The sequence below is a fragment of the Oncorhynchus clarkii genome, chromosome 20 (genome assembly GCF_045791955.1).
Source record: "Oncorhynchus clarkii lewisi isolate Uvic-CL-2024 chromosome 20, UVic_Ocla_1.0, whole genome shotgun sequence".
Taxonomy (NCBI): domain Eukaryota; kingdom Metazoa; phylum Chordata; class Actinopteri; order Salmoniformes; family Salmonidae; genus Oncorhynchus; species Oncorhynchus clarkii.
Window position 1 is genome coordinate 59908188 of NC_092166.1, and position 13653 is coordinate 59921840.

General features: G+C 40.5%; 1 protein-coding gene across 3 annotated transcripts in view; it reads left to right on the forward strand.

Moving 5' to 3' along the window:
- Positions 1–2716: 2716 nt before the first annotated feature.
- LOC139375612 (carbonic anhydrase-related protein 10-like) overlaps positions 2717–13653 on the forward strand; it is a 296785-nt gene continuing 285848 nt past the window's right edge. For 2 of the 3 annotated variants that reach the window (XM_071117403.1, XM_071117405.1), the window contains exons 1-2: positions 2717–2885; positions 3450–3920. In XM_071117403.1, coding sequence (XP_070973504.1) covers positions 3860–3920 — 61 coding nt within the window. In that variant the 5' untranslated portion in view covers positions 2717–2885; positions 3450–3859. Of the gene's footprint in view, positions 2886–3151; positions 3324–3449; positions 3921–13653 lie in introns of those variants that run through there. The other variant, XM_071117404.1, reaches the window with a different exon arrangement.

Sequence of the window (13653 nt, forward strand, 5' to 3'; positions counted from 1 at the left end):
TACAAATTGGAGGTGACAGACAGTGACATATTTATAGACAGTGACACTTGCCTGCATCTTGCTGATCTAGGTTTTAATCATTAGTCTAACAATTGCAAACAAGAGTTTATATTGGACAAATGTAGGTATGTTTATCCCTGTTTCATTCCATTTGCTTCTGTTTAAGAAACATTTTTCAACAGAATCGGTGGAATTACTAAATCCCTGATCACATGTAAACACAGTTCACTTTCATAGCAGACACGTTGTATTCCTTCTTGCATCTAGGCGCTCTCCTCCTCCCAACTTTTCCCTTTGCTTGTGGACTTCAATGCACAATAGATCGACTGTATATGACCAGGCAAACAAACCTTTCCAAGCCAAACCATATCAGAACCACTACAAACACCTACATCGTTCTCACCATATTAGCTAAAGTGACATCATAGTCGACATAGCTGATATAACTAATGCATTATTAACCCTGTTAAAATCATGCATTACAGTCAGTAAGCAGTTTAGCAGTTACACCGGAGGGCCCCTGTGGCAATACATTCGTAAAATCAAAAGTTTACATTGACTTGGAAGAATTCCACTGTTGTATTGGATAGTCATAGAAGGCTAGCTAACATGGCATCACTCTGTTTGAGCCAGGAGTTTGAGTAGGCTAAACTAGCTTAATACATTTGCTAGCCAAGTAAGTGAAAGTGAAAAAAAGACTAAATATCTCTCTCTCTCTCGCCTCTCCATTTTTTAAGAAATGAATTTGTTCAAAACTGTTCAACTATTGTATTTCTCTCTCTTTGGGTCAACTACTCACCACATTTTATGCACGGCAGTGCTAACTAGTTGTAGCTTTCAGTACTAGATTAATTTTCTGATGCTTTGATTTGGTGGACAGCATGCCAGTTCATGCTGCAAGAGCTCTGATAGATTGGAGGACGTCCTCTGGAAATTGTCATAATTACTGTGTAAATCTATGGAAGGGGGTGAGAACGATGAGCCTCCTAGATTTTGTATTGAAGTCAATGTAACCAGAGGAAGACGGAAGCTAGCTGTCGTCCTGCTAAACCACAGTGCTACCCTAAGGAGTACTGTTGCACTTGTAGACCTTCATTGCAAAACAGTGTGTTTTAATCAATTATTTGGTGACATGAACATATTTAGTATACTTTTATCTAAAAAGGATAACTTTTCAATGTTTCACTGTTTTTATTTTTATGAAATTCACTGAGGAGGATGGTCCTCCCCTTCCTCCTCTGAGGAGCCTCCACAGACCACAAGTCAATATACTCTACCAGTCTAACTGTCTATCCTGCCCTCTGTCTTTTGAATAAAGGCGCAAAATCCCTGTGATTTTAATGTTTAATTCCATTTGGCTCAGTTGTGGGTCTACTCTCGATAGTATATAAGGTCTAGAAGGGCACAGTATCAGGCCAGTCTGGCTGTATGTTTACTTCTGATACCGAGATGCACTCTGTTGCAGCTGTTGCAGATCATCATTCTCCCAATTCCTCCTATAATAATGTGGCCACATTATGTTCGCGGCAGGCACGGTTATCAGGAAAGCTTCAAGTGCACTCTGCCTCCTCTCCAATCTGAGCGGCTATTCTTCGCCTACCTAGACCCTAACGCTTCAATATAGCCTAAATATTTGTCATATACCTTTTAAAATGTATTACATTTTATATGTGGCATAAACACGAGTCACAATGTTAAACACGAGTCACAATGTCTTAATATGATTAGGCTACTTCAAAAGTATCCTTTAGGCATGCGCACGTTTGTCCTAAACGTAATTCCATTATCCTCAAAATGTCTTGACATTAACCAGGTTTCCATCCAATCGTTTTATGCAAGTAAAGTACATGTCGGATAAAAAAAAGTCACTACATCATGGGAAAGCATGCAGTTTATTAGGCTACCGATAAATAAAGGATGATGAACTTCACAGGGTGGTGAAACTGCACAGTGATGAGCTTGATGCTCTTTTCAGTAAATATGACATGATGATTACACTAATCTCGCACTTTTGTCCATAATTATCTTATCATGCAGGCTGCACCCAAATTGTATCTGCGAGCTGCTGTCTAGAGCGCACATGCCAATACCAGAGTGGGTACATTTGCTATACTTATGCAAATAAAATGTGAGCAAACCATCAGTAAGCCTAGAGTTTAAAATCCGACGGAAATACATTTAACTTGTATTTTGTATTCGGTACATGGGAATTTAACTGCCGAAGTTATTTTTATATGCACTACGTATTTACCCACAGACTGTATTCCACGAGTGTTACAAAACACCAAAAAGTTTAATGACATTCAGAGACATGTCAAGTCAAGCCTTCAATACTGGGTAGGCCTACAAAGTAGAAGGGGATGTATTTTCTGTTTTGTCGAGATTGACGTAGTACATTTATTGTGGTATTAAAACCGCAAACCATGATATTTAAGTGACTGAAGTCGGTATGCTTTGTATATTGGTTGTGTGGTGCACAACCAATAATTGAGAACAATAATTAAATAATGATAATGACACAGGTAGCAATGCTATTGCCCCCCCTCTCTCTCGCTCTCTCTTTCTCTCAAACCAGCTTGGGCCACAGTCTCCCATCCACCTGTGTCCGCGTGCGCGCGCATGGAGCACCACACGTGCCTGCGCATTATTTTCTGACGTCCGCTAATCTGGAAGCTCTCTCCCTGGGCTCGTGGCATAGCCTGGTACTCGCGTGCCAGAAGACTACCGTCACAATTTTTCACCTCGGGATAAAAAAGGACAAAATCAACAATTATACTCACTTTTAAACCCCGTGTATAAGTTTTTGGGGACTCGATAGCATCAGTCAGATTCTTTATTTTACATTAGGATAACAGTATTTTGATTTGACATTTTTCTCAAGAACGGTAGGTATCCCTCACTCTTGGTATTTGTGTATAGAATGTAGGCTAAATTTAGCCTGTAGATGGTTATTTTCATAGCTACAGTGTAGGTGTTGTGAACTGCGTCAGTGTGTTGCTTGGCGGGACCTGTGAGTGGGCACCGGACTGCGTTGATAAGGGGGGGTACCTCTGTGTGCTGATGGCTCAAGCTTGATCGTAGTGCAGGGATTGATGTTTGAAGTATTAGTGATTATATTCTTGAAGATGTTATCAAACATTCGAATAGATTATGAGCGGTTCGTAAAGTTTTCATGAAATCTAGTGTGTAGAAACCTATGTGTATGTCCGCGTGAGATGCGCGACAGTTTAATCCTCCGGCTGAACAGAGAAAATTAGCGAAGCACGCCCCCTTGCAGATGAACGCACAGTCTCCCCTGCTCTCCTGTCCATACGCTGTCAATGGTAGTTAACCCCCCCCCCCCCCCGACGGATTTTTGCCATTCATAGTTATGGAGTTAGGCAGATATTTTTAAGATAGGTTATTCCTCTGTCTGATCTATAACTAAGTTTAACTGTCTCTCTTTCCAGGATAACGAGGACGATACTTCGACCACGGTTGTGTTTACACGGAATGACTGAAACTCATCATTTCAAAATCGCAACTGACGCAAGGAAGGAGTGCATTTTTGGAAGGTCTTGGCGGGGCACATAGGAACTCTACTACTGTATGAAATGCCTACCAACTGACTTTTGCTTCCAGGATTCTACCTTTGCTTCTATATTTGGGTCTAAAGTTCAGTGGTTCTGTCATCTGGGATTGTTGTTTTGTGGGAGAGTGTGGCGTCATGACTTGGAGATAGATCTTGCTATGAGTCTGGCGTGGAAAATACCTCTTGGAAGGTGTGCAGCGGGCTACAGACGGGGAGGAATCGACATCGGCAACTGATAGGCTACCCCTGTTTTTACCGAGCGTAATGCACTTGGCATGAAGACAGAGAATGGATATTATATGGGAACTATTTATTATTCTTCACGCCAATTTCATCATCTGTATATCAGGTACGTTTTTAGTAATTTATATTCTTGATGGGTCCGTTGTGAGACAGAGAAAAGGGCATATGCGTTGGATGAGAACCGAAGGAGGGAGATTTGGTAACGAAGTTGTAAAATGTTGCTGAAAATGTTGAAATTAATGAAAATGTTACGAGTTATGTGTGCCATTGATGATTGGATCAATTGATAGGCCAATTGATACAGGATCTATTGATATGATTCACCTGAGAACGAAGACAATTACGGGCAGAATTTGCCTGAAACTCGGATCTCATCAGTTGTGGTCTGTGAATGTCCCTCGGAATAGATATGGGACAGCCTATAAATTGGTAGCCTATATTGTAGGCCAAATTGCGTTTGTGGTGTATTTTTTTAAAGTGCAGTATTGAATTATGCAAGTGTTAAAAACTGATTTCAATTAGAAAGGGTCAACTGAACGTATGATCACCAGGACAGAGGTTGTGTGAGAATGATTTCGTAAAAAAAAGATCTATATCTATATTATAAATTATTCGACATGTTTCTTTAACAGGTTCAGGCTCAGGGCTGACGTTTGCCCAGTTTTGCATCGGGGGGAAATTTCGGTGTATTTCGTTAAATTCTGAATGGAAAGTGATAGTGTAGTATTAGGCTACCACTACTGTTGAACTGTTATAACGAGACAGTGCTACACGTGCATGAATAACCACCCCAGTAACATCGATAGAGGATTCAGTGGAGTGGGCTACATGGGCACACATGCACTGGCCATGGCGCAATGGCTGTTCCAGAACTATTACAGCTGGTATACTGTCAATGTGAGTGGATATGTCTGTCCTGCGTAGTAGATAGGAACGGTATTGACTTCTCTTTATCATGTGAGGCTCAGGGCTATAGTATCACATTATTTCGAGTTAGATCAAAATTGGGGTAAGTGTGCGCATCAGCGAGCGCTGGTTGTGGTGGTGCGCTACTGGGTTGTGCCATCACGAGTACTCCCGTTGACTATTAGGTAAAACGCATTAGGCTAGATCCATCATTACTCTGCAATGCAAATCCACCTGCTCATCTGCCAACAATGTGTTATACCAACATTGGAGAAATTGAATATAATATTGTCGGTATAGACTACCTGCCTGTTCTTGTATCAAAATCCGGTGTTACTCTTATAGCCTATTATTGAAGCAGGTACCTGTTGAGGGGTCGAGTGCTGTACATTAGAGTCGTGCGCCCAGTTGTTTCCTGTGACAACCAGGGATAGGCATATTTGTGACTTGGATGTGCTCAAAACCTCACTCCCCCTCCTTCCCATTCTCTCAGATCTGTGAGCACATTAATTACGCAGGGCTGTCCTTTGGAACTTCCACATGTTCCCTATAGCTTGACTAAATTAGGATTATAGGATAGTTATAAAGGACCACGCACGCTGGTCAATGCATTTGATACCCCCATGGAATGTAGTTAAGGAGATTAGCCTATATAATATTGGAGACTGGACAGTTTAACCTTTAAACCTGGTCAGGCTGCTCCTTTCTGCAAAAGGTAATTGAAGACACATTATGATGATCAGCTTGATTATGTTAAAGTTTAAAGGTTTGAAAAAGTACTGCATCACATGGTTTATTCTCCTAAATTGATACAATAGGCACAACCCCAATTTTGCAACATTACATCATGGGACCAATATCTGGCCAACCTACTACCACAGTGTAGGCATACACAGCATCTCCACAACCAGCCAATTGAGACCAGCCAACTCTGCTTTAGCATTGGAACAAAATATCAACTAACTCGCTGTCAAAGACATACATTATGTCTCATTCTGCCTGACATTTTGTGAACAAAATTCCATCTGTAAAATGTTTCATATAATATGGGACTCTACCTATCTGAGCTAAATTTAGATACAATGCCACATTGATCTAAAACAAAGGGAGATAAGTGATTATCATTGAACTGCTGAAAGTTATTGATCTAGATGGGTTAAGCATTTGTTTAATCTCTACAATAAAAACAGCCAACCCTGGGACTGTATCAGCTGTATCATGAGACCACAATAGGCCTACAACTAACTATTTGGTTTGAAGCTTTGACACATTTGGAAATAGCACTGTGGTAGACTGTCATTTCTCAAAGTGAGAGCAAAACAAGTCTCACTTATCCTCAATTGTCTTGTCGGATACTGCTAGGCTTGCCGTTGACTGTGAGTGCCAAGTAAACCATTTTCTTCTCTATTCTCATTTTGTTCAACTACGTGCTGATGCCTTTTCATCCTCTTACTACACTTTTCGAAGAAAAAAATCTCAAGTGTAAAGTTGAGTATTTGCTACATCTTGACCGCTACCTCTGGAGGTAGTGCACGACACTCGCCCACAGTTGCCCCCCTTGAAGCATAGCAGTGTAAACAGAATTGTAACGCTGTGCCAACACTACTACAGTATAAATGGTAATAACAGAGAAATGTTTTTTGAAAAGCTGAATTGTATAGACATTTTCGTAATATTTGAGACTTGTTTTATTGAGTTTTTACCTGAAATTGCAGTAACAGACTGTGACAGTCTGAAATGGTTGCAGCAGCTGCCAGCTGCACTGACACAAGTAAAACTATGAATGGCCATCCCTAGCCCCACCATCAGAAACATGTCAAATGTAGATATAGGATATGAAAAATAGGATATGTTTTGTCATTGGGAAAATTGAGTGGTGAATTCAGAGGTGGCACCACAGGCCCAACAGTGGTGGGGGTGAAATTGTTTGCCTGGGGCCCAGAGTTTTTCCTGATCTTGTACTAGGCTAACCTAACCAACTCTGGACCCTAGTTGTAGCGTATGACATTGTAATAAATCAATGGTTTTATATGGGCTATGATGGGACCAGATTATTTGTCTAATCAGGTAATATGGTTTTTAAAAAACTCCTGGAAAAACTTCTGGCCCTAGGGAGGATGGAAACATTACATCATATCCTATCCTGCTTCTACACCTGCATTGCTTGCTTGCTGTTTGGGGTTTTAGGCTGGGTTTCTGTACAGCACTTTGAGATATCAGCTGATGTACGAAGGGCTATATAAATCAATTTGATGTGATTTGATTTGATTTTAAAAAAATACAAAACTGAAAAAACACATTTCCATAAGTATTCAGGCCCTTTACTCAGTATTTTGTTGAAGCACCTTCAGCAGCGATTACAGCATTGAGGCTTCTTGGGTATGACACTACAAGCTTGGCACACCTGTATTTGGGAAGTTTCTCCCATTCTTCTCTGCAGATCCTCTCAAGCTATATCAGGTTGGATGGGGAGTGTCACTGCACAGCTATTTTCAGGTCTCTGAAAAACATCCCACAGCATGATGCTGCCTCTACCATGCTTCACTGTAGGGATGGTGCCAGGTTTCCTCCAGACGTGACGCTTGGTATTCAGACCAAAGAGTTCAATCTTGGTTTCATCAGACCAGAGAATCTTGTTTCTCATGGTGTGATAGTCCTTTAGGTGCCTTTTGGCAAACTCCAAGCGGGCTGTCATGTGCCTTTTACTGAGGAGTGGCTTCCATCTGGTCACTCTACCATAATGCCTGATTGGTGGAGTTCCGCAGAGATGGTTGTCCTTCTGGAAGGTTCTCCGATCTCCACAGAGGAACTCTGGATCTCTGTCAGAGTGACCATCGGGTTCTTGGTCACCTCCCTGACCAAGACCGTTCACCCCGTGATTGCTCAGTTTGGCCGGGCAGCCAGCTCTAGGAAGAGTCTTGGTGGTTCCAAACGTCTTCCATTTAAGAATGATGGAGGCTACTGTGTTCTTGGGGACCTTCAATGCTGCAGAAATATTTTGGTACCCTTCCCCAGATCTGTGCCTCAATAAAGTCCTGTCTCGGAGCTCTACGGACAATTCCTCCGATCTCAATGCTTGGTTTTTGCTCTGACAACTGTGGGATCTTATATAGACAGGTGTGTTTCTTTCCAAATCACGTCTAATCAATTGAATTTACCACAGGTGGACTCTAATCAAGTTGTAGAAACATCTCAAGGATGATCAATGGAAACAGAATGCACCTGAGCTCAATTTTGAGTCTCATAGCAAAGGGTCTGAACAGTTATGTAAATAAGAAATGCAAACATTTCTAGAAACCAGTTTTTGCTTTGTCATTATGGGGTATTGTGTGTAGGTTAATGAGTGAAAATATATTTGATACATTTTAGAATAAGGCTGTAAAGTGACAAAATGAGGTCTTAATACTTTCCGAATGCACTGTGCATTACTTTACATTTTCCTGGCCAGGCCTAGATGGGATCAGAGCGCATAGGTTTCTCTAGGCTACCTGCAGCTTTGGTTGTTATCTGTAGGCTACAGTTGATCAGACTGAAACCCAGACTAATTGTGCATGTTGACAAATTAATTTTGGTGGCGGGTATGGGCGTCCATGTAAAACTGCTCGTCATGGTGAATTCACTTATAGAATAGAATAGAGTAGAGTATTATATTATTTATCCCAATTTGGGAAATTGTTTTATCACAGCATGCATCATCAATGATTTACAATGACAGAACACACAACGATGACCAGCACATGATTTAAAAAGAAAAAAGAAAAAAAAGAATACACATTAAGACAAAGCAACATGCACCAACCATAGTATCCCTAAAATAATAGTCTGATTCAAGTGCTGTTTTCTATCCTACTCTGGGGAAAACAGGAAACAACATTTTCCAATAGAAAGACCTCATAAGGCAGTTAATCCATCATACTCATTAAAAAGCCTCATGGCTGTGGGTAAAAATGACCCACGTTTTCAGCCGCAATTTGCTTTTACCACATGTAATGATTTGCACGATATTGATAAAAAAAATGAAGCCTGGTTTGTTGTAAGGTAGGCCTACTTTACTTTTATATTCGTATTAGAGGGCTAATTGTTCATTTATAGTATCTCTGTGCTTTCGTCTTGAAGCTCAAATGTATTGAGTGTAGCCTACAATAAACCCTTTAATTATCTGCACATACATGCTTGTGAACTGTTGCATTATTCAAGAGTGTAATATGGTTTGGTTGCATTATTCAAAAGTCTAATATGTTTTGGAAGAAAAGTTCCGTAATTATTGAATAGTTTGGGGTTACTGGCTTGTGGCTACTGTGATATTTACGCTCAATTATCACATTGCCATTCTCAACGAAAGGTAAGGCAAGGATGTAATGTGAATTGAAAAGTAGAATTCTCTTTCGCCACACCGCTCCCCAGACTCTCCTTTATATCTCGTAGTGGGAATAGGGCTGTTCGTGTAAACGTCAACCAGCTCAAAATCCCTACGTCTCCCAACAGAGTGAGTGAGAGCTGGTCATGGTGAGGTTTTGCTGAGATTGAACACAGATTAAACTGCAGCATCAACTCTTAATATTGCACACACAGGTCTCTGGAATCAAATCCAATGGTTTTCCTCTCTACTAATGCCCCCGGCCCCATCCATTCCTTCCTAAAAGGACTACGCTTCTATTGGCAGTTATTAGTCTCAATTACTTTTTGGGTAAAAAACCTGGGTAGAAGCTTAGCATTTCTCTCTGGGACCTCTCAGGCAAGCTTACTCATCACATGACCATAATTCCCTGAAGCACCTCTGTTCTTTTGCATGATCCCATATCAGCTGTGTCTTGATGGAAGTGTGAAAGTTGCCATTTCCAATGCAATCATTGGCTACTTTGTTTTCCTCTTGTCTTTTGAACACGCTAGTAGTCAATGTGTCATGACTGAATCTCCCCTTCGTGCCGCTGCCTGTCTGAGTTTTGCAGACACCAGATCAAGTATATCTATCATCAGTAGGCCTAAGGATAAGCACACCCCTGGGTCAACACAGTGATCCAGGACATAATCTGAATAGAATACCCCCGTCAAAACATTTTTAGATGGGTCAATGGCTTACTGTGGCAGTTTTTTCTATTAGCGCTGGCTGTTGTCAAATCAGCCGGTTACAGACTCATTATCAGCCAGATACATTGTTGAAAATACGTATTTTTCATGTCGTTGAAAAGTATGTACTTGTAGCCTGTACACATGGATGCAGCAACCAAAACATGGCCTTTTACTTTTTTGAAATTAACAATCACACTACATTACTCCAGTATTTTCACAAAACATTCGGTCAAAGAACACTATCTAGTGCAGTGATAACAGACCAAATGCAGTTAAGTTCAAATGAATGTAATTAATTATATTCCTTGAATAATTATCAGTCAAAATGATAGACATATTTTGTTGCATTAGCAACGGCCCTGTGTGGTGGTGACGTGGAAACCACCACCCCTGGCTCTACCAGGAGCATGCTTGAGGTAGTCTGTCACAGCTCTCTGAACATCATGGGCAGTGGCCTTGCTGTTCCATTTCTTGACTGCAGCTGTAACACCAAAATAAACACAGTGAGTTATAGAAAAGACTAATGGGTATGGAGCATCTTACAGGTTCCCCACGGCACTTTAATCAGCATTCAGGGCTCAAACCACCGGTTTATCACTAACCAATGGCGGCTATTTTGTGATGTGCAGTAATAATGATAATTTATTACATTTATTCAGAATAATTTGTTGGTAAATGTGGATAAATGTGTTTGGTTTTCCATGTCTATCAAAGACAAAAAGCAATTTACAAGATAGGTTTGGTTAAAGTTGTCCTTCTCAGGGGCAGACAATTGATTAGGGCCGGGCTCAAACATGCACACAGTGTAGAAAAGACGAGAGCCTGTTTGAATGGCGCAAGGTGTCTCTTTCCCTCCTCCCTAACAGACTGTTATACTCACATTCATTGGTAAACTCTGAACACTGTAGCCTAATATATTTGTCAGGAGACCACAAGTTTTTTAAAAATCAACTTGAAATGGGGGAATGTTTAGCCGACTGGTTGCTCAGGAGACAAAGGAAATGTCAGACGAATGGAAGACATTTGACTTGAGCTTGGCATGAGCCAAACAAGTACTGTAGGCTACTATATATATTTTTCTGATTGCTTGGTACAGTGAAAACAACACAAACTAATGTATAGGTGTAACAGAGAGTTGATCTGTACTAATGAAAAAAATGATAAAGCCTTTATTATTATTATTTAGGACATCGTATACTGTAGGCTAATTATTCAAGAGAATGCTTGACTGCATTTAAATGCATGACTAGTAGGCTGTGTGATGAAATTAAGTAATGATAAGGTCTAATTGATAATAGGCCAGAAAGCTAAACAAAACCAGCACAATGACATACTAGAGAATCTGCTCTAACGAGAAAAAAAAATATGGTAAAGCATTTATTAGGGCTACATCATAGCAAAACATTTTTTTTTTTTACAGAATTTGAGAAAATGTCACGTTGGGCGGATCATTATACATTTTTAGAACATGAACGCAAAAAGGTTAAAAGGCCATTAAGGTCACATGATCACCTCATTCAAAATTGCCAAGCTCCTAAAACCATTCTTTTCAAAAAGGGACCACACAAATTACCACCATGCAAATTAATAATTGGTTTAGAAGACAAAATAAGAATCGAGCCTATTAGAACAGACAGAGCACGTCTTTTTGATTGTGTGACGTTAGTGACCCTTAAAGCAATGGGTGGGTGTAGTAAAGACTTTTCTTATGCACAACGCAACTCAGCGTGCCTGTATACAGACTGTAGCCATGTATTGTCTGGTTACGGTAACACAAAACCCAGAGGACTTTGCTTTTATGGCTATGACACTCACAGCCATGATACAATTATCATCATAACACATGGACTCTCATGCATTATTGCTTAAATATACCATGACTGTTAGCCAATCAGCTTTCAGGGCTCAAACCATCCAGTTATTAATACAAAATATACTACAGAATAATGACATGTTTGTAGATACCGTTGACAACCGAGTACACAGTTGTGTTTCCTAATCCCCACTTTGCGTGATGGCCGTTGAAGTTGAACAAGGATATCAGGCCATTGGTAAAGAGCCTGAACGTCAAGCGCACATAGGATGTACTATGTGAATTGAACACTTTCAAACTGCTGAGGAGATACGGCTTTTTGGTTTACTGTCTTTGTTGGAGACAGTTTGTATCACTAATAATACCTTTAAAATGACTTTCTTACTGGATCCATTCTAGAGATATGACATACCTGTCCATGACCTTGTTGGCACAGTCCTTTGTCCTTACCACCAATTTTGCTTAACCTTGCAATCTGTGTCAAGAGACTTTGTTTCAAACACCGGAAGTCATGCAGTAATGCACTGTCTCAGTATGACTAATTTAAAAAAAACATATTCCACAGGCATTGCTTGTAAGAGTGGAATTAACTAATTGTATCGCTTTAGTAGTGTGAAAAATGCTGACTAAATCTACAAAATAAATTCCATTTCACCGTCAGATTCTGTACACCCACAATTTGGAGCTGCTTCTCTAGTTGCTCAAAGTCTTGCTCCGTCTCCATTCTCTTGACATGGAACTCAAAGTGTCTTGGGGCTCTGCTATCCCAACACATTTCACCTGCTCCAATATCTCCACCATTTTAGTTAGAACACACTTCTGAAATGAGAACATATTGTTGACACTGTAGAAATATGGGGTTGTCACACGCAAGAGGATCCTGACAGACAAGATTGTGATTGCAAATAAAAGTGACATTTTACTTGCAATAATACATATAGTTCAACGTTTCAATAATATTCCAAATTCTCATGGATTCAGTGTTTAACTTTAACACAAGTTTCAATTTTGTAGTAAATTTTAGTCATTCCACAAAATAGGTGCCTTTTTGAATTGGTGCATCATTTATACATGAAGTATCAGAGAGAATCAAAAGGCACACATTTCGTGAAACAATCCACTTATTGGCATTATTCATGGACAACATCTCTGGTCTAGCGCAGGGAATGGGAGGGTGAGAGCTGCGATGCTCTTGGTTCCGTTGGGACTGGCAAGTAGAAGCCCTGGATGAATCTGCAAAATTCAAAGCCAACTCAGTGTCAACCCAGAGGTAAAAAGCTATTTTCTTAAACATACACACTACAATACATATTTTAAGGATGGTTTTAACCTTCAGTTACCAAGACGGAACATGATGTGTATAATTTCTGCTCATTGTAAGTAAACTAGCACTGATGAGCGAGCGTGTCCCCGTCGTGTGCATGTTGTCTGTGTGTGCTCTTTAGTTACTTCATAACTGCGTTCACCTTGTCTGGTAGAGTAACAGGATGGATATGGAGAACGTCTGTGCTCTCTGCTCTGGAGGTGGGACTGGCTAGTAGAAGCCCTGGATGATTCTGCAACATTCAAAACCAATGAATAAACCTTAAGGACTTGACCGGTTACCTGATTAAGATTTCTGGACTTGTAAGCCAAGCTGTACTCTTGACCCACCGTGTGTGAAGTGAGATGGGGAAGGAGATCATCGGGAACGGCCAGCTGAATTCCTGAATTGCCCTGAAACACAAATAAAAACCCAATCTGTGTTTGGTCCAGATAGCAAACAGGTACACCAAATGGCAGAGGGGGAGTTCGAGCTGCTGTGTCCGCTGGATCGACTCATGGCCAAACTGTTGGATGGTCCTGAAACACAAGCATTATCTAAACCTTTTTCTGTCTGTAGGTGGACTACACTTTTGATTACTTAACGATTGTCTCTTACCAACTACAACATCGATAGAGGAGGAAGAACGAGAGCGGTTTCGCTGTCTTTTTTGGGACTGCCTAGGTGAAGTTGTTGATAGTCCTGCAACAAACATTTAAACCAGATGAATAAACCTTTTTTTAGTAG